Consider the following 24,007-nt stretch of genomic DNA (forward strand, 5'->3'; position numbering starts at 1 on the left):
ATGCTGGGTTCCAAGAGCTTGTTATTCAAGCAGCAAAAACGAAAGAGAAAAAATGGTAAGATTAAGAAATCGAAGAGAATTTCTGTTTCTGCAAAAGAAGAAACTGTAGCGGAACCATGCCAAATAGCCCCAGAAGAAGAAGAAGAAGAAGAGGAGGAAGGTTTCAGTTTGAAATCTACAGCACAATCAGATTCCTACGGAGTTCAGCCACTTGGGAATCTTTATTTCAACCCATCATCTCATAATTCAAGAAATACTGGTCTAGGTAATCTTCAGACTTTAACTGATGAGCTTGTTCTTGATATTTTAGGTCTTTTGGAAGGTACCCATTTAGGTATTTTGTCAACTGTTAGCAAAGGTTTCTATATTTTCTGTAATCATGAACCCCTTTGGAGGAATCTTGTATTGGAGACTTGTAAAGGTGGGTTTTTGTTTAAGGGGTGTTGGAGGTCTACTTTTATTAGTGCATATAGGCCTTCATTTCCAGTTTTGAGTTTTGGTTTGAAAGTTAGAGACTTTTATTCTGATTACTTGTTTCAGAGTTGGTTATGTGCTAATCTTGAAATGAAACCTGAATGGCTAGAGAGGGATAATATAGTGAGGAGGAAAGGGATTTCTCTTGATGAGTTTGTGATGGATTTTGAGGAACCGAATAAGCCGGTTTTGTTAGAAGGGTGTTTGGAGAATTGGCCTGGATTGGAGAAATGGAATAGGGATTATCTTGTTAAGAAATGTGGGGATGTGAAATTTTCTGTTGGGCCGGTGGAAATGAAACTTGAAGACTACTTTAAGTACTCTGATCAAGTGAGGGAAGAAAGGCCCTTGTATTTGTTTGACCCAAAGTTTGCGGAGAAAATTCCTCAATTAGGAAAGGATTATGATGTCCCAATGTACTTCAATGAGGATTTGTTTAGTGTTTTGGGTAATGAGAGGCCAGATTATAGGTGGATTATAATTGGACCTGCAGGGTCTGGCTCGTCATTTCACATCGATCCAAATTCTACCTCTGCTTGGAATGCGGTAACCAAAGGATCCAAGAAATGGATATTATTTCCCCCGGATGTGGTGCCACCAGGGGTTCATCCAAGCCCTGACGGTGCAGAAGTAGCAAGTCCTGTTTCAATCATAGAATGGTTCATGAACTTTTACAACGCAACCAAGAATTGGAAAAAGAGACCTATCGAATGTATCTGCAAGGCGGGTGAAGTTATTTTTGTACCTAATGGATGGTGGCATTTGGTCATCAATTTAGAGGATTCAATTGCCATTACACAGAACTTCGTTAGCAGGTATGCTACTTTTGTCTCCTATATTTCTGTCACTTGATAAAATTTGATATTGTTTTCATGCTTGCTGACAAATAATTATATGTACTAGTTTCCTTAATAGCATGTAATGGTTCTGTTTTATAAGGTGGACACTAGATATAATGCAAAAGTTCACTATTGGTTTAGTAGCTGTAATTTAATATCACATATACTCTCAGGTTAAGCTCATTAACTAGAAAAACGAACCCATCAACTCACGAATGTTTGCTTGTTTCGATCTTTTATCACTGTAAACATTTCCTCTCATGTGATAGTTTTGGATAGACCACCTTAAAGCTTGAGATGTTTTTACTGATAAAAGACCTAAACAAACAAACTTTAGTGAGTTCGTGAACTATGGTGACTCATTTTTGTAGTATGGGATTGAATGTTTGTTGTGGGCTTCTTTTTAAGAAAAGATACTTCTTTAGTGTTCTATTCTTTCTCCCCTTTCTTCTAATCCTCACATATCCTAGTCAGGATTAATTAAGTCAAACCACGATAACCTCATCACTTGAAGATTTGTTCTCAAACACAGATATGCATAATCATTCTTAACTGAATTTGCTACTCCATAGTGAAAGAGTGCTGATGTTGATGCCTATCTGGAGAGAAAGTTGTATCATCATTTTGCAGCCTTAGGTATGCAGCTTTTCTTGTGCTATGGATAAGATGATATCTTCCCTAGACATGTGACGTGATCTCTTCTGTAGCTATTACTTTCATTTTCATCTTCTTGATGCTTTTTTTTAATTGGAACTGCTTACTTCATCTAAAAAAGAAAACTTTCCTCGATAACACTCTGAGCCCTGCACTTATGTCTGCTTAGGATCACCACCAATATTTTCTAAGACAACTCTCTTCATCCCCTTGTGTGTCTGTTTAGGATCTCCTTCCCGGTGTGTCTATTTAGGATCTCCTGTGAGTTTGGAGAGGATAACTCTTTCAGAATTCCCTTGCTCGGTCCAATATCAATTTTTTGCTGTATTTTCAACTGTCATTTCGCCTTGCAGGAGGAATTTAGTGAATGTTTTGGAGTTCCTAAAAAGGCCAAATGCTTGCACTCTTGTGTCTGGAACAAGCGACAGAGTCAATTTGCACGACAAATTTAAGAATGCCATCGAAGCACATCTTCCTGGTACTATTGATGAGTTGACTCTGAAAGCCGAGGAGAAAAAGGCGCAGCAGAACAAACCTTCCTTCTGGGAGTCAGTCACTGATTCAAATGCAGGCGTTTTCAGATTTTCTTTTTGATTTAAGGCCAATGATGAAACCTTCACCAGTTAGTCCTGAGGTGCTGGACTTTTACCAAATCTTCTGAACAAACAGATGAAGCTGCAAGAATGAAACTAAAATTTTGTTTACTTGACAAGAGGGATTATTAAGGTAGTTATTATCATTTTTATTCATTGATCTTGTATGCAATGGAGACTCAATATATCATTTATTTTTTATTAAAATTAATACCGTCTCAATTTTGTCTCAATTTGAATGATTAAGATGATGTCTCTGTATCTCGAACACAGGATGATAAAGACTCTTTGTTTTTCATTAGTTTGAATGTGCATAAATTTTTTTTTATGAAAAAGGTCAAAAATACCTTTATATTTCTGATAACTTTTTTTATTTATTCTACTTATATTAGCCTAATATAAACTTCTATTTTAAATATAAATAGATATAATTCCAGCATTCACGCGAAGCATAAATTTGAAGTTTATGGTTTTGAAATTTTCATCGCGACAAATAGAGGCGGAGCCATAATTTTTAATAAGGGCTTCAAAATCTGTATAAATACACACGCATAAAGTAGCTGAAGGAATTTCAACATTTACTATATATATATAAATAATATATTTTTTCATCGAAGGAAATTTGGATGACCCTCTTCGAATTTTGAGGTAAAATTTATTTGTATTATAAAATTATTTAATATCAATATAAAAAAATAATCATGACCTAGACTCATAAACTTATAGCTCATTTTAGTTGTTAGATTCGTTTCTCGTATATTTAATGACTTTCTTAATTCAAATAAAAAGTCTATCGCGAATAAATTTAGATTATTGATCTAATATTGTAGCTCTGCCCTGTTCACATACAAAATATTTACGTAAGCGATAATAAAACATGCATGCATGAAAAGAAAAACTTTTCAAATCATCAAAAAAGATTAGCGAATTGATCAAAATATCATTTCAATTTTCCCTAATCGATCCATACATATTTTTCTATTTTCTCAATAATTTTTTGCCAATTTTTTTTTGAATATCTAACATATATTGTTCGATTCTTGAATTTGCGCTGAAATTTCAGATTTTGATATGTTTTTTTTTGGTTCAATCGAGTGATTAGTGGAGTATTTAGCAATTTGGGGTTAAAATTTATTAGGGTTCTATTGAATTTATAGTATGATGGTATTAGAAATCGAAAAAGGTTGAGATTTTGATTGTTGAGCTAATGGGGAATAATTGTGTTGGACCCAAATTGGCTAACAATGGGTTCTTACAATCTGTTACTGCAGCTGTGTGGAAACCTAATCAGTCGGAGAATTTACCACTCCCGAATGCAGGGGAACCTAATTCAGAGAATTCGGTTGATTCATCGAAAGGCGCGGTGGATGGATCTGGTATTCAAGGTAATCCACCTCCACATCTTATGATAAATGCTGATACACAAATGGGTAATAATGATGTAGTGATTGCTAATAATGTTACTGTTACTGATAAGCCCCCTGTGGAAGGGGTGAAACAGAATAAGCCTACTCATGTTAGGAGAACGTCGAGTATTGGGATTCAGATTGAATCTGTTTTAGGACGAAAAACGGCTAATTTGAAGGAGATTTATAGTTTAGGGAGGAAGTTAGGACAAGGGCAGTTTGGGACGACGTTTTTATGTTTAGGAAAGTCATGTGGGAAACAGTATGCGTGTAAGTCCATTGCGAAAAGGAGGTTGACAACTGAGGAGGATGTAGAGGATGTGAGGAGGGAGATTCAGATCATGCATCATTTGGCAGGACAACCAAGTGTGGTACAGATTGTGGGTGCGTATGAGGATGCTGTTGCAGTTCATGTTGTAATGGAGCTTTGTGCAGGCGGGGAGCTTTTCGATAGGATTTTACAAAGAGGGCATTATTCAGAGAAGAAGGCAGCTGAACTTGCTAGAGTAATAGTAGGTGTTGTAGAAGCATGTCATTCCTTGGGTGTTATGCATAGGGACTTGAAACCCGAGAACTTTCTATTCGCTGATCAGGAAGAGGATTCAACTCTGAAGGCGATTGACTTCGGATTATCAGTGTTCTTCAAGCCAGGTATACTCTTGAAAACACAATTTCCTTAATACTGGCATTAGCACCAACCCTTACTCTGTCATTTATCTGGACCTCACTGGTGATTCATATCAATAGGCTACAATTATTATTTCCAATTCATATGTTTCCATGGATGCTTTACTTCTATTTCTTTCACCTTATCAAGCATACAAATCTGGTACACCCAGGTGAAATCTTCAATGATGTTGTTGGAAGCCCTTACTATGTGGCCCCAGAAGTGTTGCGGAAGCATTATGGTCTAGAATGTGATATTTGGAGTGCTGGAGTCATTATTTATATACTGCTTAGCGGCGTTCCCCCATTTTGGGATGGTAAAGCTCTTTTTTATTTCTTTCATTGTGATTTGATCCTATAGACCTTGAGGCAAAGATGAAGACTGTTCTGCCTATGAATTTTGATGTTTTTGAATCAGAGACGGAGCAAGGAATATTTGAACAAGTTTTAACAGGGGAACTTGATTTTGCATCAGAACCCTGGCCTGCTATATCTGAAAGTGCAAAAGATTTAGTCAGAAAAATGCTGGTGAGAGATCCCAAAAAGCGGTTGACAGCTCATGAAGTTCTTTGTAAGATGCAGTATTCACCAGTCTGATCTTTTATGCTCTTCTCAATGTTGTGTATGTTTTCAGTATTTGATGATACTGCTCGTCCTTTCTCCTTGTCCTACGAATCACTTAATTCTTAAATAGATTTTCAACTGTCTTGATATGCATCTAAAGTCGTTCTTATTATAGAACTTAAAAGTTCTTTTGGTACTTCTGTTCGAAAAATATCCTTATTCCTGTTGTCTTAAAAGTCCTGTTTTACTTGTGATGACTGTAACTGGAGATACCCAAAAGATTTAGATCTAGGAATTGGTTGCAGTCAGTGGCTACTTGCTTTCTTGATGCTATATCAACGAACCAGACGTGTTTAAGTTCTTTCTTTTTCGACTATACATCACTTCATGTGCATGCTACGTGTAAGAAAGGATATGTAAACGTCAATTTTTTTCTTCTAACTCTTGGAATCAGATGATTTAAATGATTTTTTTTTTCAAAAAAATTAAACTAGTGGTATCTCAAACCAAGGTCTTGTGCAGCTTAGTGTTTATAAATTTGGAGTTTAGCCAAATTGTTGACTGATTGAGATTTGAGACTTATGTAATCAGAGGACTTATATTCCTAAGAGTAATATCTTCTCAATTTTTTTGGGTACATATGTTAAAAAGGGTATACAAACTGAATGATTTTTGTCTTCTATTTGAGCTTCTTTTAGAGATAGATTAACAGAAAGAATGTGTACGGGAGAGGTAGTGGAAGAAGCAGTAAAATGGTTAAACCTGAAGTTCTCGACTTTTTATTTGGTATATATGAAGGGCATTATCATGTCTGTCTGTGTATTTGATTAAGAAAGTACAGTAAAATATTTTTTACTTGAATGACAAGTACGTTTATTGTCTATTTCAGGTCATCCATGGGTCCGTGTTGGTGGGGTTGCTCCAGATAAGCCTCTTGATTGTGCTGTTCTAAGTCGACTCAATCAGTTTTCTGCAATGAATAAATTAAAGAAGATAGCAATCAGAGTAAGTTCTTCTATTTTTTCAGATCTATGGTCACTGAGTTTACCCAAGTAATGACATTCATTGAGTTTCTGCATAAGAAAATGTATGAGAATCCTTTCAACAAAGAAAAAACCGTGGCTATCATCTAAATAGTTTTTCCATTTTATTTCGTAAGTGGAAGATATGTGGTTATTTCCTATTTATATGCAGCTGTTCCAGGCTTGTATACATTTCTCCCTAATTTTAAATCAGGAACAGGAGAAGGATATCAAACATATTGCAGTATCAAGTAATACTGGTTTTTAGTTGTTATTCCTGAGCAGTTCCTGTTTGCTTTTTAGGTAATTGCTGAAAGTCTGTCTGGAGAAGAAATTGCAGGACTGAAGGAAATGTTCAAAATGATAGACGCAGATAATAGTGGACACATTACACTAGAAGAACTGAAAACGGGTTTGGAAAAAGTGGGTGCCAATCTGAATGATTCAGAAATAGTTAGTTTAATGCAAGCGGTAAGTATCTGTATGTTATGTTCAAGAGAACTTTTATGCGCATTATATACAGCTTTAAACGGCATTAAGAACTATGATCAGCTTTTATATATGTCACACCAGTCTTCTCTTATTGGACGCCTAGATTATTAAATTGTATCACCTGTATCCTTTAGAAGTATTATTGACTAAAGGTATATAGGTGAAGTCGAAAGCAATTACTTCTAAGTTCAACTCAACACCCAAAAGAGTGGAATAGTTGGGTCGTATACACTTGGATGCTGTAGATGGTTTGTCCAAAAGGGTCAATGGAGGAGTAGGACTGCTTCTTCTTTGATTCAATGTTGATATATTTTGGATTTGAACTAGGTCAGTTAAACGTAGATTTGAAAGGGAATTGGGACTAAAGCTACAGACATCTCTTGACTTACATTCCTTTGTGAATTGTCGAAATAATACTTATCAACTCTGAGTCTATAGCACATACTACAACAACAATAACAACAACATACCCGTGTAGTCCCACAAGTGAGGTTTGGGGAGGGTAGTATGTACACAACCTTACCCCTACCTTGTGAAGGAATCTATAGCACTTACTCTTTTGTAATAAGATCTCATAAATGGACGGCTTTTAAGCAAGAATGTAATTATAGGACATAAGTAATGATTATTTTCCTCGACGTTATTAAACTGTTGAATACTTCTGCAACTGCTTGATTTTGTTTCCATTCATATATTCTTAACAATAAATTTGTCCAAAATGATCCTTACAAGAAATAACCTTTCTGTGTGGAAAATTCAGGCAGATGTTGATAATAGTGGTACCATTGATTATGGAGAGTTTATAGCTGCTATGCTCCATCTAAATAAAATTCAGAAGGAAGATCACATGTATGCCGCTTTTTCATATTTTGATGAAGATGGTAGTGGATATATCACACAGGATGAGCTCCAAAAGGCTTGTGATAAGTTTGGTTTAAGCAATATCCCCATAGAAGAGCTTATGCGTGAAGTTGATCAAGATAATGTAAACCCTATTATTCTCATCTTCAGAGTTCTATTTCTCATTTCTTACAGATGTATAATGTGCATGGTTAAACATAGGAACATGATATGATCATAATGTTCATGGATTAGTCTCATATCAATTTGTTCTTACTTATTTTTCTTTTTCAGGATGGACGCATCGATTACAGTGAATTTGTAGCGATGATGCAAGACACTGGTTTTGGTGACAAAGGAAGCAAAAGTGTGTTGTAAACATTGGCATTCAATAGGCCTTAAAGCCTGGTAAATTTGATGATAGTGATAAAACATGTACTACTTGTGTATTATCATCCACCTAAGTACATGAAACAGAAACTTGGATTGCATTTACTTTGCAGGATCAACAATCATAGCTGCACGGAGTATGATAGAACTCCTCGGTACAGTCACTCGGGAAGTCCATCCCGAGGGACACTCTGATAAAATTCTTGCGAGAGCTGGAGAAGCGTCTACTGGTAAAGCACTGTATCCATGTATACTGCTTGCCATCTACGCACCGCCATCCTTTACAAGTTTAGGAACCTAGGAATTATCACACTCATGCTTTAAGGAGGAGGACTCTTTTCTTGTTCTGCCAAAAATGCTTACTCATGGTCAACGCTGCAGTTGATGATATGATTCTGGACTAGTTTCCAGGCATACACCAACCATACATACCACTTTCTCGTTTAGGAATTTTTCAAGTATGCAGTAAAGATTAGTCAGGCATCGTTATTTGAACAAAAAATCAGATTGTGTTATACTGTAAAAATTAGTCAGGCATCAGGGAGGAAAGGCAAATATTGTATCTTCTATTTCTTTTTCTTGAGGAAACCGATGTTCGTTTAGGCTTGTGTTCCATTGAACCTGTAGCCTGAATGGTTTGTATTGAAGTAGCTCCTGCAGGATAATCCAGAGTTCATTAGTTAATTGTCTCACCATTTCTTGTGAGTACCTCATTTTTAGGGATCTTCTTGAGATTTTTAAACTTGATTGCTAAGGTAACTTGCTGACATGATGGTAACATTTTGATATTAATGAACCATAATAGTTGCAACTGTACTGAATGGTGTATTGTTATTGATTCAGCCTCAGTAGGGGACTAGAGTAGCTATGTTTTAATAAGTCATTTTCTGCATCAATGTAACATACAACATATATCTGGGAATTTTCTTTTTGTTTCATAACTATGGATCTGGTTGTTACCAGATGGACTGAAATTACACAGTATAAACAAGGTTCAGTTGTAGACAATGAATCTCCCTATAACTTCTTCGTCTGTTTTTACTTCTTTATATTTTAGACCTCATTAGTGAAAATCCTGCCCTCACCACTATTCGCGAGGATTGGGAATATAAATGATAGTTTCCTGTGTTTTTATTGTTTGCACCATCTGATGCTATTCTTGAGAAGGTTGAGAACAATCTTCTGATGTTTGCACAACAGGTACAATATACATGTCTTTGAAGTCACCTCTGTTTGGTTAAAATTTATGAATCTGTTTGTGAACAAGAGAACTTAGCTAAAAACTGTTTCTTTTCAGCTTAACATTGAATTTTAAGCACTGCACAAAGCAATCTATACTTCAGTCTTGTTTTTGGTTTGATATATTCTTAATATATGTAACTTATATGTAAAACACTTAGTTATGGCAATTAAAGTTTCAATATCTTCTTTTGATTATAGAACACCAAAACTTGTATACATATGTAAAGTCAATGTCTCTTGTTTAATGAGCATAAAGGGATGCATTATATGTAATGCAAAGGTGGAGATCAAATTCATGATAACTAAGAGATTGACATCCTTTGGCAGAAAGTTGCAGAAAAGAAAAAGAAGACAATTAGCAGAATTTGCAAAATTAAAATCTGTGATTTCTATACTGGAGGAACCTCAATTGGAACCTCATTTTCCAGTTTATTGATATAAAGAAAAAGTAAATACATAATGAACTTTCTTTTTTTGTGTCAAATGTTTCTTTTTAGCTTAACAAGTAGATATCATGCTAGTGTCCTTAACCAACCAAGTAGTCTAAGAAGAGCACTGTCCAGCACATCTGATTTTTTTTCAAACCCTGTGACAGAAAAAAGAGAAGATGTCAAACCAAACAGACAGTTACTTATATGGACTTCAAATTAAGGCGGAACACATCGACAACCCTTGACTAAGCCATAAACCTCTCCCTTGTTCCAATTAAAGCTGATGTGTATAGTTGAAGGAGGAGGTCACATATTTTGTGTGGTTGACTTATCTTATATAACAGGCGCTTTATCATGTGTTCACGTGCTCAATTGTAATATGTTATAGTTAGAGTGTCTAAATGAAATTTACTAGCAAATTTAAGGGGCTATTGATGCTCGACGTTGTAAATACTCATTCATTTTCATTTTTGAAGGCCACATTATAAATATTTGGTCGAGCTTATGATGTGTAAATAGATATTGCACAAATGTTATTAGGATTTTCAAGCTCAGAAAATGAACTATTTGGACTATCATGTTTACCTAAGTCAGCTGCAACACGATGAGCGCACATTACTCCTGAAAAGGCTACAGCTATAACACCTTGTCCTGGGAAGCAACTATCGCCAACACAATATAGACCATCTATAGCCTGTAAGCTCAGAAACATTACGGAACAGTTTATTCTGTTTGTACCAGCAGAACAATAAAAGCAACTACATACGTAAAGGATGATTAACTCACAGTGGTATTGAAAGGCATTCCCAGGAGTCCCTTAGGTGTTCCGCGTGGCATTGGTCCATAGGTACCACTATCACGAGCAAGGTATCGTCTGTGGGTCTTTGGAGTTCCCACCTACAAGAATTCAATTGTAAACATAGATGGTGTAACTCCACGGCCAAAACTATTTCAGCGAGCATAAGAGCATGTGGATTTGCTATTGAAGACAGATAATATTGCTCATTATGAACAACTATTGAGTTCATAAAATCACGAACTTAACCTCCTTAAAGAGAATAGATGACTTAAGCCCTGGGAAGAGTGTTTTTTCAAGTCTGCTTATAATCCTTTCAGCAACAACCTCTTTCTTCGCTTCATAGTCTTTCGGAGAGAGTCCCTAGTAAGGATAAAGGGCCATACTTTAATTTCCATAAAAAGGAAAAAGAGACATAGATGTGGAAGAGGTTACTACCAACAACACTCAAGGAGTGTACTGAATTTACCTCCCAATCTTCAATGCTCGATGTTGTAAAAATGTGAAGAATATGGTGTCCTTCTGGGGCCAATGAGGAATCAAGAACTGTTGGAATACTCAAGAATATACTTCCATATGGTTTCTCCAAATTTGTCCAATCATCCTGTAAAATCAAGGAATCATGAATGGGAACATCAAGTATGAAAAAATAAATAGCAAATCAATTGAAGTGCCGTAGTACCTCGAGGACAAAATGGTGACAATCTGTGTCTGGTGGGAGTACATCTGCTTTAACTCCCATATGAATAGAAAGAAAAGAAGGTGCTTTTACATAAGCTTTCTGGAAATTTTCTTCTTCTTTTGGCAGATTCTCAGCTTTTAAAAGCTTTCCTACAGATGTAAGACACTTGACATGAGATGACGAGATTTAAAGAGAATCAAATATGTGCAAGAATACCACAGTACTGGCCCTAAGACGAAAGAATCTTAAGAAAACATATAAGTTTTGCTGGATTCCTTGTAAACTAACCAAAAGTATCCCATCTGGTAGCATTCGATACTATGGTTTTAGCATAAAACTTCCTCCCGTCAGAAAGCTTCGCTCCCACCTAAAGAAAAAGAAGAATTAGAGAAAATGACCTTGCGCAGATACTGGCAAAGACAACATTGAAGATGCTACACAAGACACCATTATGACATGGCAACATACAATGTCATTATATTGTTAGGTACAATTTATTCATGTATGTAGAACAGTAAAAGTACAGACCCTACATCAGTAGAATAACTTCAGGGATGTAACTGAAATACAATTAAAGGGGATGTGAATCTACACAATGTTGTGATAAGCAAAATAGTACACTATATCAATTACAATCAACTATAACAAATGCATGACATTTTAACAGAAGTAATTTGTTCTTCCCTCTTCGTTCTCCTCATTCTTTTCTTCTTTTTCTATATACTTACTAGCCAATTCTTTTCTTATAATGTTTTAACACTCTGACATGCTAATGTAACCTTAAATTTTAAAACGGCATGCATTTAGGGACACCAAAGGCGTATCACATGGGAAGAAGATTTTACCACAGTTATGAGTGTGTGAAGCATGAGTCCTTGAACATCAAAAGAGTGTCGGCTACAACTTTCTAACACAAACACCAGACTACAGCTTTTGCATTTTATGATGGGAATAATCAATCATAAGAAAAGTTAAATAGTCTTACGACAGAAAACTCACAGCTTTGCCATTGTCCAAAATGATACTTGTAACATTTGCCCTATAAAGTATCTGACTTCCGTGATCATCCAAGCCTTTTGCTAAGGATTTGGCGATCTCGCCAACTCCACCAACGGGGTAGTTGATTCCGCCAAAATGTCTGTCACATAGAACCTGCAGAAAGAAAACTCACGAGGAAGTGGAACTGAATATCACGAAACACAACACGGCCTAAGGTTAATATGCAGAATTACCATGCTTGCATTGATCATTGGTGTTTGTAATGCATTAACTGTACTCACGATAAAGCACTGCAAAAGAGACAATGGAGTTGAATTCTTTAAGAGGTAAAGAAATCATTGGAGCTGATAATAAGTAACACAGATTATTCGCCTCACCTCTGCATCTATAAAAGACAGCAACCCAGGATCTCTTATATACTTCCGAGCGATGCTACCAGCATTCTGGGGCAAATAGTAGGCTGTAATGAATAATGATGGCATAAATTAAGATTCTACGGTAGGATAATTAAGCACGTCGCGCGCTGCACACATCAGCGTGAAAGATGACTCCTTAAATTTTTTTGATGACCGAGGGCAAACACTCAGGACCATCAATAGTGCTCAAAACTCGGGGATAATGGCCCCTCCCCTTTACCATTCTTCACTTAAATAACTAGCTTTGTTCGCATGCCACAGGGCTCAAACCGGTGACCAAAGTCACAAGTCCCACAAACTTTGCTACTTGAACTAAGCCCTTGGGGATAAAAAGTGACTCCATGATTGGGGACTTATTACTGAATTAGTCCAACCAATGGATATGTGCAAATTCAAGGAATACTATATTTGAAGTTAAAGCAAGGAAAAACTTACCAAGAGTCAAGCATTCAAGGGGCTTCTTAAAGAACTGGCCAAAAAGGTAGATGGGTTCCTCCAAAGACTTCAGTTCCAATGAATTCAGAGAATTAAAGATCTGTGCATCCATATTCATCATATGATTTGAGTCTAAATCAAGGAGTCCAAAATTTAAACCAAACCTGCAGACACCTTAATGAAGACAAACCTTCCAGCATTCACTGTAAAATTTGATAATCCCTTCCTTTTCATGTGGAAATTTACTCACAAGCTCTTCAATGAAGTCATCATACTCTCGGTGTATACGAACAGAAAGGTCATTTGGCAGGTGGAAATGTACAGTTGTTGGGTCAGGTATAACTTCTAATTTACGTCCTACTGCTGCCAATGCTTGAGTAATTAAATTGAGGTTTCCCTGTCAAAAGATGTGAGACATTAGTTTAAATCTAACCAGGAACAACAGTAGTCCAATCACGTGGAAGCACTGCAGACCATATACAATAGTAAAAAGCATACACCATGGCCAGTATAAACTATGTTAATGACCTTTTTGGTATATCTCTTGTATATGACCAAGTTGGCCTTGTTATTATCAATGAAAACCATACTTGATTAAAAAAAATTGTTAAAGATGTAGTCATTATACGTAATATTTGGATGCATTCTTGAATGAAAACATAATCACTTCCACACTTTCAGACTATGGAGCGGTGTGTGTTGTGTACTTGTTGATCGATTCGTGATATTTAGTGTACTTGTCTAAATACTTGCTTTCTGTCTAAATAAAGCAAGTATTCTGTGTTATGTCCTAAATAACAGAAAGCAAGTATTTAGACAACTAACCTTATCACTGAATCCAAACATCACTGATGAACCAACATCAAACTTATAACCATCCCTCTCGTAAAAGCCAGAGCTTCCACCAGGAATAACATACTTCTCCAGAACTAAAACCTTAGCTCCCTTAACCGCCAGCTGCGTCGCTGCCACCAATCCACCTATTCCTGAACCTATAACAATGGCATCATAGCTGCCACTCTCATTTCCTTCTACATCACTACTGCCATAGCTCTCCACTCTTTTGTCTACATCTACAACTGCTTTCAAATTGGAAACAGTACCCCCTCTTCTTCCCTTAGCCTTGTCCACCCCCCAACTCAAGCCACAAAGCTGCTGCTGATCAGTACAATTTCCAATTCTCAAAGGGTCAAAACAAGAACTTCTCTGTTTATTGTATCTTGGTTTGCTATCACCCAAAGCTACAGTCTTGCAGGTACCATCAAGAAGTGAATTAGGATACATAAAACTCAAGGTACACATTTCTCTATTTCACAAAATTTTGGGCTCCCTGGAAAGTTAACCAAACAAGACTAGAACTTTTGCCTTGTGGGTTTCAAGCTATCCAATTCTTTACTTCTGCAGCTGCCAAAATACTGATAAATTAAAAAGATTGAATCTTTTTTTCTTTAAATTGCTGGAAACCCAAGATTACAAACACAATAAACTACAAAAATGGAATCTTGACAACTCTTTACCTCTGCAACTGCAAAAGCAGAGAATATTCTAAAAACTTGAATCTTTTCACTTTAAATTGTTCAAATTCCAAGATTACAGACACCAACAACTATAAAAATGGAATCTTGACAATTCTTAGGCTATATAGATGATTGAGCAAAGTGAGAGAAGTATTTAGGTGGATTTTGATGAGGTGGGTATGAGCAAAGTGAAGGGTTCTTCCCTTGTTTGTAGTGCTTGAAATGGAAAGAGAAGTGGATTGGCATGATTCTACTTTTGTGATTCAAAGTGGAATGAGACAATATGGTATTTTTTTGCTGGCCAAATTTTTGGTGCTTGCTGGCTTTGGTTAATGGTTAGTTATCTTTTAGGTTTCTCCTATAGGTGGGAGAAATTGGATTGTGAATATGCAAAAAATGTTTTGACTTTACATAATATTTAATAGGAAAAAATTTCTTCTATAATAATCTTACGTGAGGAGGTGAATTCAGATTGATTCGATTTTATATTCAACATTCTTTCTCCTAACAATCTTATCCACGGACGCGGAGTAATGTCAAAAGCTCCACTAACATATTTGGTTAGATTTCGAAATAATTTCAATGTGTTAGGAATATATTTCACATAAATAACTTTTCGAGAAAAAAATAAAGAATCCTACCCCTCATTCGGAGCATTGGTGGTCAAACGGCTAATTCAATATCATGTTAGGCCCGTAATATTATTTGTGATTCATATAAACTAGTTTTATTCGTCTATAACAATAATTACCGATCCAATATTATAATGATTTCAGTATTATAAATAATAAACGAAGCTACAAGCAAAATTCCAAACACCTAGTGAAAAGCATATTCTTTTTCTTTTCTTTTTTTTTTCTCATGTTTTTTTAATTTAATCTAAGATCAAAATTTAAAAGAATTTTTTTTGTTTGGACAGGAATAAAAATTATATTATCCCATATTGGGTTAGCTTTGTGCTTACAAAAGAAGCGCCAAACAATTTGGATCCACATGGCTATACGCAATTAACTGTCTTTTGCCTATTTGCGATCTCTTTACACCCAAAAGATTCATTTTTTTGTTTCCCCAAATCCAATTTCAGGTAACCCTTTTGCTCCCTCTTTACATTTTTGTACATTTCTGGTGATTAATTTGTATCTCGACTAATTTGTACTTTGAAGGAACCCTTTTGAAAACTATATTGTGGGAATAGAGAAAAGATTAGTTTTTTTATATGTATGAAGTGTTGAATCCCTTTGTTATAGTGAAGTGGCAAAAGGGTGTTCAAGATTATGTTAGATCATAGGTTAAAATTTTAGGTGTAATGGGCCATATGTGTTAGTATTAGATTTGCTGCTGAGGATTAACTAATCTGTTCAACCTGTATTGGGATTTGAAGTAAGAATGCGGTTCTGAGTAGAATCTGATTGTCTCTGTATAAATTTGTGTATACTGAGGAAGATGTGAGGATGAACTTGATTGAATTTTGGTGTTGGGTTGAGTTGATTTGGATTTTCTTTGGTGATTTTGGGTAAAAAATGTTATTTTGATTGATTCAGGACTCTAGACCTAGATCCCTTTTCGTGGGGTTTCTTTTATTCGTGAAGACTTGATGAGTAGTTATTGAATTTAGGAGTAGTAATCCAAGAATTGGCTTTGGAATGAAAAATGGAAGTTCTCGACATCCCATTTTACAGTCCCCTTTTTCTTGATCCTGTATTTGGGTTTCAGAGTTTAAGGATATAACCTAACTTGTCTTAAATTTTTCGCATTTACTGTACTGTACACAACAGATAAGATGACAGATCTCCTCTGTAGAGAATTTGGTACTTTAACATGCTAGTTTGTGAATCTGTTAAATACTTGTCAAATTTAAGCTTGTTCAAGTAATATTTATCTTTAATTAATTTGAGTTATGATGTTGAAGTGGGAATTTTCCCCCTAATTTAAAGGTTTTTATGGTTGGAAATGGATAAAACGTTGCCATACACTTGTATCCAGGGGTGAAGCTAGTCGGAGTGAAGGGGGTTCGGTTGAATCCCCTTCCCAGAAAACTGGCTTTGTTCAAACTAGTGGGGTAAGTGAACAAGACAGGTATACAAGAAAGACATAAAATAAGAGATTTTTTTACTGCTATATGAGTTTTCATGAAGCTGGACTTAAACCTTTAATATTTCATATTCAACAGAGATATTTCTTTCTACTTGTCTCTCATTTCTTAATGGTGTCCATCTTTCTTTGTGGGGTATGTTGAGTTAAAATTGGATGGATACTTTTGCTTGATATACTAATGAATATTACTAGCTCCAGGGAACTTTTCATTCTCTAGGTTCTTTTGTTTTATAGATAATATCATTGAGACTCATTTACCCTATATGTTCCTATATGATCGAACAACTTATATTGGGGAAAGGGGATGGATTTCTATAATTCGACCATTATGGATTAGCTGGTCATATCTGACTATCTCAGCATGCTCCACCCTGAAAGAAAGCCTGTTCTGTCCCTCATGGGTAATTTTGTGTAAGAGAGGAATTTCCTTGGAATGAGACTTGATAAAATTAAAAAACTATATCCAGTAAACTCATCTCTAGTTATATAGTCTTACCAAATCTCGCTCGTGCACCAAACAATTCTTATGGGTTCTATAAGTAATTGTGGACATATTTTGATTGGGTCACAATCATTGACTGCACTATATAGAGAAAAAGCTGGCTTCTGTGTACTAGTGGGTTTCTGTTATGAGCTTATCTCCAATTGACAAGCTTTTGATGTTGCTCTCATGAGTGCTATCTAAACGATGATAAAGCTAGCACTTTTTAGGAAAACGTGTCTCTATTATCCTCGAGAATATTATGTTATCTACTGTTGCTTCCATTTTTATTGTTCATTGTTTTTCATATCGTTGTGTGTTCCAGAGGATAGGCAAGTTTAGCAATAATTCTGAACTTCTTCAACTTTTTTATTCCATTTTGTTCTAGGTTGAAGCCAATTTACATCAATCATGGATAGGCTAACCAGTGCTGCACGTCTCATGATAGTCTCGGATCTTGACCATACAATGGTGGGTGTCTAGTTGTCATTTCTCCTCCATATGCTGCTGTAACTTACATAAGACCTTGCTTTACAGGTAGATCATCATGATTCCGAGAACCTTTCTCTGCTTAGGTTCAATGCTTTATGGGAGGCCAATTATCGTGATAACTCTTTGTTAGTGTTCTCTACTGGGAGATCACCTACACTATACAAGGAATTGAGGAAAGAAAAGCCCATGCTAACCCCAGATATTACAATTATGTCTGTGGGAACTGAAATAACATATGGTAACGCTATGGTGCCTGATGATGGTTGGGAAACTTTTCTGAATAACAAGTGGGATAGAAAGATAGTAACAGAGGAGACAAGCAAGTTTCCTGAACTCAGTCTGCAGGTATGTTTATGGTTGACATCAGATCATATGCTAATTCAGTTTCAATTACCAAGATTGAAGTGAATTCTATTAACTTGAAAATGAAGTATGGTTTAAAAATAGTTTGTAAGCTGAAATATAACTTGAGCAATTGATATCTATAAAAGCAACTTCTTTTGATCCGTGCAGTCAGAAACAGAGCAGCGACCACACAAAGTCAGTTTCTATGTTCAGAAAGAGAAAGCTCAAGATATAATGAAAACTCTTTCCAAGCGCTTGAAAGAACGTGGGGTATGATATAAATTTTTCACTTCAGATTTGGCATCAATATGACTAGGTTCATATAGGAAGATGAAATCATGTTGTTCTTGCTATGCTCCCAGTGAACACAATTCTTTTAGATTCGTGTTGAGCTTCATCTTTTTTTATCTCATTTATTTTCTGTCGTGATCATCAGCTGGATGTCAAAATAATTTACAGTGGAGGGATGGATCTAGATATCTTACCACAAGGTGCTGGCAAAGGACAAGCACTTGCATATCTGCTTAAGAAACTGAAGAGCGAGGGAAAATTACCAAGCAACACCCTTGCCTGCGGTGACTCCGGGAATGACGCTGAGTTATTCAGTATCCCAGATGTGTATGGTGTAATGGTTGGTAGTTCAGCTATTATCCAACATATCTTTATAATCGGGTAATATATTCTCGTGTTTGTGATGAGAAGTACTCTGAAAATGTACACACTTTACAGGTAGCTAATGCGCAGGAGGAATTACTGCAGTGGCATGCTGCAAATGCAAAAAATAATCCCAAAGTAATTCATGCATCAGAGAGGTGTGCTGCCGGTATCATACAAGCCATTGGTCATTTCAACCTAGGTCCAAGTACCTCCCCAAGAGATGTTACAGATTTATCAGATTGCAAGATGGACAACTTTGTTCCTGCCTATGAAGTTGTCAAATTTTACCTGTTTTTTGAGAAATGGAGGCGTGGAGAAATTGAGCATTCTGAGCATTATCTGTCAAACCTGAAAGCAGTGTGTGTATGTTTATCACCCTATACCTACTGTAATTTCTTGTCTTATGAGTAGTGATGTGTATTTCTTATTTTCGTGTATGAATTTAACAGTGCATTCTAAAGAATTTTTCCTCCCCGAGTCTGGACAGAATATAAGCACTATATTGTATTTTTTACTTGTAGCTTCAATTGAAGTATCCTCCTTGTGTTGCTGACTCTCTCCACCATCATAAAGAGAATCCTGACTTACTCCACTACTAAGAGAAGCCTGTATAGTTATATTTGTGGTAGCTACATATATGAACTTAAAGTAACAAACTATAAAGCAGTATTATATGCTCAATTAAAAAGAAGTGATATCGTATACGTTCCATGTACTCTCTCTGGTTTTTGTTTTTATGGTTGAGTGGGAGGCTTAAGGTGAGAGCTGGGTTTAATTGAGGCCATTGCTTCTCATTGTGGTTGGAGATCCTTATTTTTTTTTAAACTCTTCTGTTGCTGCAGAGACCATCTGGTACTTTTGTTCACCCATCTGGTGTTGAGAAATCCCTTCAGGAATGTGTAACTACATTCGGAACATGTCATGCTGACAAACATGGGAAACAATATCGCGTTTGGGTCGATCAAGTTTTACCTTCACAGGTTGGTTCAGACTCATGGTTAGTGAGTTTCAAGAAGTGGGAGCTCTCTGGTGAGTATATGTTACCTCATGAGCTGGTCTTTCATTTTGCTCTCAGCTTTGTAGTACATGCTCCTAAATGTCACTGTATTTCTCTTCACTTTTTTTTTTTACAATCTATCACATGCTTTTCCCACATTGAGCATTTGTCGTAATACTTCCAACTTCATTTACTAAATCCTGGCCCTCCCTCGGTGTGTTTGTGTGACTCAAACACCCTTTTGTTGGATCTGCTCTCCATCTTAATGAATAATGAAGATATGTTTTCTTCCTTCCATGGTAGTGAAGTAATTTTCTGAAGAGGCTTAAGGAGGTGTACCCAAGACTCTTGTAGTTCATTAACATAACTTGGTATTAGATCTGCTTACATTTGAAATTCACGTCTTAAACGGAGATGGGATAAGAGATATTACTTGTGTTGTTGAAAGTAGAAATCTTTTGGGACTGAGGCCTAGTAGTTATTATTGAAATAGAAATCTTTTGTTCATTTCAAGCATGTATACTTCATTTGATGTCAGGCTTTGTGCATGTTGATGTTGAAGCTCTATTCCAGCAATAGAGACGACTATTAGGAAACAGCTGATGCCCAAAGCCATTCTTAAATATGCCTAAAATAAGATAATCATTTTTGCTCATTCTGCTGGATTGCTTTCTCTTGCTAGCTCAATCATACAGCAGGATTACTTGAACATTCCTGCAATCACCACCATCATAATCTACCAACCATACACGAAATCATCTGTTCCTTATCCTACTAAACTTCTAGAGCATACACCAAATCCACTGTTAAGCTCATACAAAACCTCTTCAAGCTTCAACTGTGGATAATGATAGTTGAAGCATAGAGAGTCGAGCATAGTAATGAGTCAAGCATTTAGCTTTTTCAGTTGAGCTTGTGAGGTTAGGTGCCCCTGATCATTGGATTACAGTGCCTACACAGCTTTGGTCTGATAAGAAAGTCTAACCTCAATAGTCTTACCACCGAATACGCTCCCTATTTCCTATCTGATTTCACCGCAGGTAGTCAAGTTTAGGTAAACTATCATGCGTATTCCTGCTTTTGATGGGATGTGAGATGAGTTCATGTAATGTAGCTTCTGATATTTCATGCCGTTACTCCTTTCATAAGGTCGTTAATGGTCGGTCTGTACTGGATCAGCACAGTAGCGGAGCAGCTCCTGCGTGCCTTTACCTGCAACAAATGGACTTAACTGTTAGTCTCTGAAGGAAAAAGGGGGCTGTCAATAAGTAACCATCAATTTGTTGCAAGCAGGATAATTAATGCTTATGCAACACTTGCATTTTCGATCTCATATTTTTTTCTCTTTGCTGTCTAACAAATTGTTAATTCGTGCAGGTGAAAACAGGCGATGCTGCATAACTACAGTCCTATTAAGTTCAAAGGTAAAATTTCAACATTACAGACGGAAAGGAATTTTTCCGCGTAAAAATCATACAACTGAAACCCGTTGCAATCTCCTCTTTACTCGCAGAATAAGACTGTTGCAGACGGGCTCACTTGGACTCACGTACATCAGACATGGCTGCACGATGATGCATCAAGTGACTCCGCGTCCTGGTTCTTTTAGATTGCCTTTCTCAGTGTATTAACTCTGAAAACTCAGCACCCCTTTTACCAGTTTCACACCCAGAATAAACACAATATACAAACTATAGTTGATAATCAATGTATTAACTTTCTCCTCCTTTGATAATCAATTATTACCATCTAAACCAGTGAAGATGGCTTTGCCTTTTTTGTGTAGTATAAAGAATTATATTAATATCTATAGTTCTTCTATTTGATTCAGAAGTCAAGATGAGATTGTTGCAAATTACTGCATATTGAAGTTACAAAATCAAGAACATTGAAGTAACTACTGAACTTCATTCACTACAACATTTAAGTCACAAAACTATATTTTCCGAGTGGGGTTTGAGAAGAGTAGGATATACTAACACCTTATCTCTATCTTTGTCAGGAAGAGATTATTTTCTATAGACATTCGGCTAAAACAAGTGTAATCAAAATAGGTTTCGAAGAAAAATAATGACATCATAATAACAAGATACACCAAGCAAATGAAGTAACTGAAAAATAATGACATCATAATAACAAGATACACCAAGCAAATGAAGTAACATGTAATAGTGAAAAAAGAAAAATAAGATATTACGCGACGATTAATTGATATTACAAATATAGAGAAGAGGAACTATATCCCCCACATTTTTCATTTAAAATGTAGTAATACTTGACGACACACTACCTTAGTTTCGATTCTTTACACGTTTTTTATCTAAGTCATGTTTACAATAAGTTGAAGATGTGACATGTCTGATCTAATTACCTCAACTCTACCCTGGTTCTTCTTTGGCCTACTTTGCTTCTCTAATAACATGTTATAGCCAACTCAATTCTTCTCAAGTCTCAACTATATCAATCTCGTTTTTCTCATTTTATTGGTCATGGAGGTTATTTCCACCTTGTATTGTATAACTTTGTTCCTAATTTTATTTCTTCTTAATTATATGCTCACACATCTATCCGAGTATATCTCATTTTTGCGACATTTTTCTTTTGAGCATGTACATTCTTGACTAGCAAGCAATTTTCTAACCATTCTTTTGTAGAACTTACCTTTAAGTCTTGGCGTGACACATACTTATCACGCATTTTTCTAGATTCGAGTCTTTATTTCACCCATTCCGCTTTAATATGATTTGTGACATCACGTCCCCGAGCCGTTGAAAAAAATTGACTTTTATTTATTTGGTGTGGATTGTAAATATTAAAAAAAATCCCGACACAATTGGTTTAGTTTGATATTTAAAAAATTTAAACCATTATGGACTTAAGTACATGGTACACCGTACAGACTTTTTTACCAAATTAAGTCATTATCTAAAATAATTCACCAAAATAATATGTTTTTTCAAAATTTTACAAAATTAGTATAAACGTATTTCACAGTAACGTTTTAGGGTATATTTTATTTTTTAAATACTAACAACGTTACATTGATATACGTTACTGTGAGTAACGTTTTTCTCCTAAAACGTTTGTTTGAGTAACGTTTTACTCCTAAACATTACTGTAAGTAACAGTTTAGGAGTAAAACGTTGCTCACAGTAACGTATATCAATCTAACGCCGTCAACTTCTAAAAAATGAAATATACCCTAAAATGTTACTGTGAAATACGTTTATACTAGTTTTGTAAAATTTTGAAAAAAACATATTATTTTGGTGAGTTGCTATATATAATAACTTAGTTTGGTCAATACTTCCACCGTACACCCCTAACTCTATCTACTCTCTGTTTTAGTCTTGCTTAACCTAAAACCTTTAGAATCTAGGTTCTGTCTCGAACCTATCGTTAAGCACTCTATCGCGCGTCTGAATTTTTTCCAATCGCGATTGATATAAAAGCACGTGTAAATTTGCGACATTCGAGAAAAACAAATAAAATAAAAATAGCACATTAAAAGATCAAACACTATCATATAGTGTGTTGTTCCTTTTGTTAACCTAAAATATTTTGGTTGTTACAAGATTTCATCACCAAATCTTTCCATATTTAATCTCAAAACAACATATTTATCAAATTTATTTAGTTAAGGCACTAATTTTATCAAGGCACTCAGTAGCAACCCCTTGAATCCAATTATCAAATTGCCTAAATTCAGTATCCTCTCCATATATTGAAACAGCACATTCATTGCAAGTATCAATATCTGTTGTTATTGCACTAATATCCAAATCTGCTTTATAATAGTCTTTTGATTTCACATCTTCTTCAGCTTTCTTCATTGCATCTACAGCATCTTGATACACTGATTTACATGTCTCTAGACAATCCGTCGCGTATATGTCAGTATCAGGTTCCTCTAGACGTTGTTCAATCACATTCGCGATAAATTCTTCTGTCTTTCCCATCGTTGCTTCCATCATCGAGTTGATAAATACGGATACATCTCTAGTATTTGGGACGATAGGTATATTTTTCGGAATTTCAATAGTTGCCTTAGAGGACGAGGACGAGGATGAGGATGGTTTAATTGGTGCATGGGAAGGTGCATGGGGTTTAGGTTGAATATTATATGCCTTAGAAGGAATTGTTGTAAAGAATAAAGAAATGGTAAATACAATAATAATTTTGTTAAAAGATGCCATTGTCTTTCTTTTTAATAAATAAAAAAGAAAGATAACGGGAAAAAAAAAGATGTGAAATTGTGGAAATTTATTTGGGAGTGTATTTATAGATATAAATGTGTTTAATTTGTTTATTGGCTATGCTTAAATATAGATTTTCAAGTGATTAATATTAAACTTCATTTGACAAAAAACTTGTTTTATTATATATATAGGATGATAGATTTTTTTTCTTGGCCACACATACTCAACCACTCACACAATATTGAATCAAATTAATTAATGGTGTTTATTATATGTATCATTGT

At 35.6% G+C, this 24,007-nt stretch overlaps 5 protein-coding genes across 9 annotated transcripts; 3 read left to right on the forward strand and 2 right to left on the reverse strand.

The window, feature by feature from the left end:
* Positions 1–2,793, forward strand: LOC101267570 (arginine-specific demethylase JMJ22). Of its 2 annotated transcripts, none has more exons than XM_004249338.5 (2): positions 1–1,289; positions 2,321–2,793. In XM_004249338.5, exons 1-2 carry the CDS (start codon positions 1–3, stop codon positions 2,559–2,561), a joined length of 1,530 nt encoding a protein of 509 aa, XP_004249386.1. In that variant the 3' UTR covers positions 2,562–2,793. The 2 variants fall into 2 exon arrangements, with proteins under 2 accessions (XP_004249386.1, XP_025883557.1); XM_026027772.2 differs by lacking the exon at positions 2,321–2,793 and adding an exon at positions 1,846–2,092.
* A 130-nt stretch (positions 2,794–2,923) lies between these two features.
* LOC101264775 (calcium-dependent protein kinase 20-like) lies at positions 2,924–8,756 on the forward strand. The gene is made up of 8 exons (XM_004249722.5): positions 2,924–4,617; positions 4,806–4,949; positions 5,051–5,203; positions 6,086–6,201; positions 6,522–6,689; positions 7,471–7,695; positions 7,845–7,958; positions 8,054–8,756. Exons 1-7 carry the CDS (start codon positions 3,768–3,770, stop codon positions 7,926–7,928), a joined length of 1,740 nt encoding a protein of 579 aa, XP_004249770.2. The 5' UTR covers positions 2,924–3,767; the 3' UTR covers positions 7,929–7,958; positions 8,054–8,756.
* An 800-nt stretch (positions 8,757–9,556) lies between these two features.
* CRTISO (prolycopene isomerase, chloroplastic) lies at positions 9,557–14,820 on the reverse strand. 3 transcript variants are annotated; one of them, NM_001309232.1, is given in 14 exon segments: positions 9,557–9,768; positions 10,199–10,307; positions 10,400–10,510; positions 10,659–10,772; positions 10,879–11,013; positions 11,092–11,240; positions 11,380–11,458; positions 12,091–12,243; positions 12,324–12,380; positions 12,468–12,550; positions 12,942–13,041; positions 13,132–13,338; positions 13,767–14,339; positions 14,459–14,820. In NM_001309232.1, coding segments are annotated over 13 exon segments (1,848 nt in total). In that variant the 5' UTR covers positions 14,244–14,339; positions 14,459–14,820; the 3' UTR covers positions 9,557–9,694.
* Positions 14,821–15,049: 229 nt separating this feature from the next.
* On the forward strand, positions 15,050–21,354 carry LOC543710 (sucrose-phosphatase). 2 transcript variants are annotated; one of them, XM_069289684.1, is made up of 10 exons: positions 15,050–15,144; positions 15,378–15,542; positions 17,422–17,504; positions 17,571–17,870; positions 18,039–18,140; positions 18,307–18,501; positions 18,600–18,890; positions 19,370–19,556; positions 20,902–20,948; positions 21,038–21,300. In XM_069289684.1, the coding sequence occupies exons 3-10, from the start codon at positions 17,445–17,447 to the stop codon at positions 21,131–21,133; spliced, it is 1,278 nt and encodes a 425-aa protein (XP_069145785.1). In that variant the 5' UTR covers positions 15,050–15,144; positions 15,378–15,542; positions 17,422–17,444; the 3' UTR covers positions 21,134–21,300.
* Positions 21,355–23,028: 1,674 nt separating this feature from the next.
* On the reverse strand, positions 23,029–23,779 carry LOC101268155 (uncharacterized). Its single transcript, XM_004249340.5, has one exon. It carries the CDS (start codon positions 23,718–23,720, stop codon positions 23,154–23,156), a length of 567 nt encoding a protein of 188 aa, XP_004249388.2. The 5' UTR covers positions 23,721–23,779; the 3' UTR covers positions 23,029–23,153.
* Positions 23,780–24,007: the final 228 nt, after the last annotated feature.

This window comes from Solanum lycopersicum, chromosome 10, assembly GCF_036512215.1.
Source record: "Solanum lycopersicum chromosome 10, SLM_r2.1".
Taxonomy (NCBI): Eukaryota; Viridiplantae; Streptophyta; class Magnoliopsida; order Solanales; family Solanaceae; genus Solanum; species Solanum lycopersicum.

Bases quoted from the DNA above. Each gene is read 5' to 3' on its own strand.
- LOC543710 (XM_069289684.1), top strand. From the start codon at position 17,445: ATGGATAGGCTAACCAGTGCTGCACGTCTCATGATAGTCTCGGATCTT. The intron at 18,891-19,369 runs GTATGTTTATCA...CTGTTGCTGCAG, and splicing joins CAAACCTGAAAGCAGTGTGT to AGACCATCTGGTACTTTTGT. The intron at 20,949-21,037 runs GTAAAATTTCAA...CTTTACTCGCAG, and splicing joins CAGTCCTATTAAGTTCAAAG to AATAAGACTGTTGCAGACGG.
- LOC101264775 (XM_004249722.5), top strand. From the start codon at position 3,768: ATGGGGAATAATTGTGTTGGACCCAAATTGGCTAACAATGGGTTCTTA. The intron at 4,950-5,050 runs GTAAAGCTCTTT...TTTTTGAATCAG, and splicing joins CGTTCCCCCATTTTGGGATG to AGACGGAGCAAGGAATATTT. The intron at 6,690-7,470 runs GTAAGTATCTGT...TGGAAAATTCAG, and splicing joins TAGTTAGTTTAATGCAAGCG to GCAGATGTTGATAATAGTGG.
- LOC101267570 (XM_004249338.5), top strand. From the start codon at position 1: ATGCTGGGTTCCAAGAGCTTGTTATTCAAGCAGCAAAAACGAAAGAGA. The intron at 1,290-2,320 runs GTATGCTACTTT...TTCGCCTTGCAG, and splicing joins ACACAGAACTTCGTTAGCAG to GAGGAATTTAGTGAATGTTT.
- LOC101268155 (XM_004249340.5), bottom strand. From the start codon at position 23,720: ATGGCATCTTTTAACAAAATTATTATTGTATTTACCATTTCTTTATTC.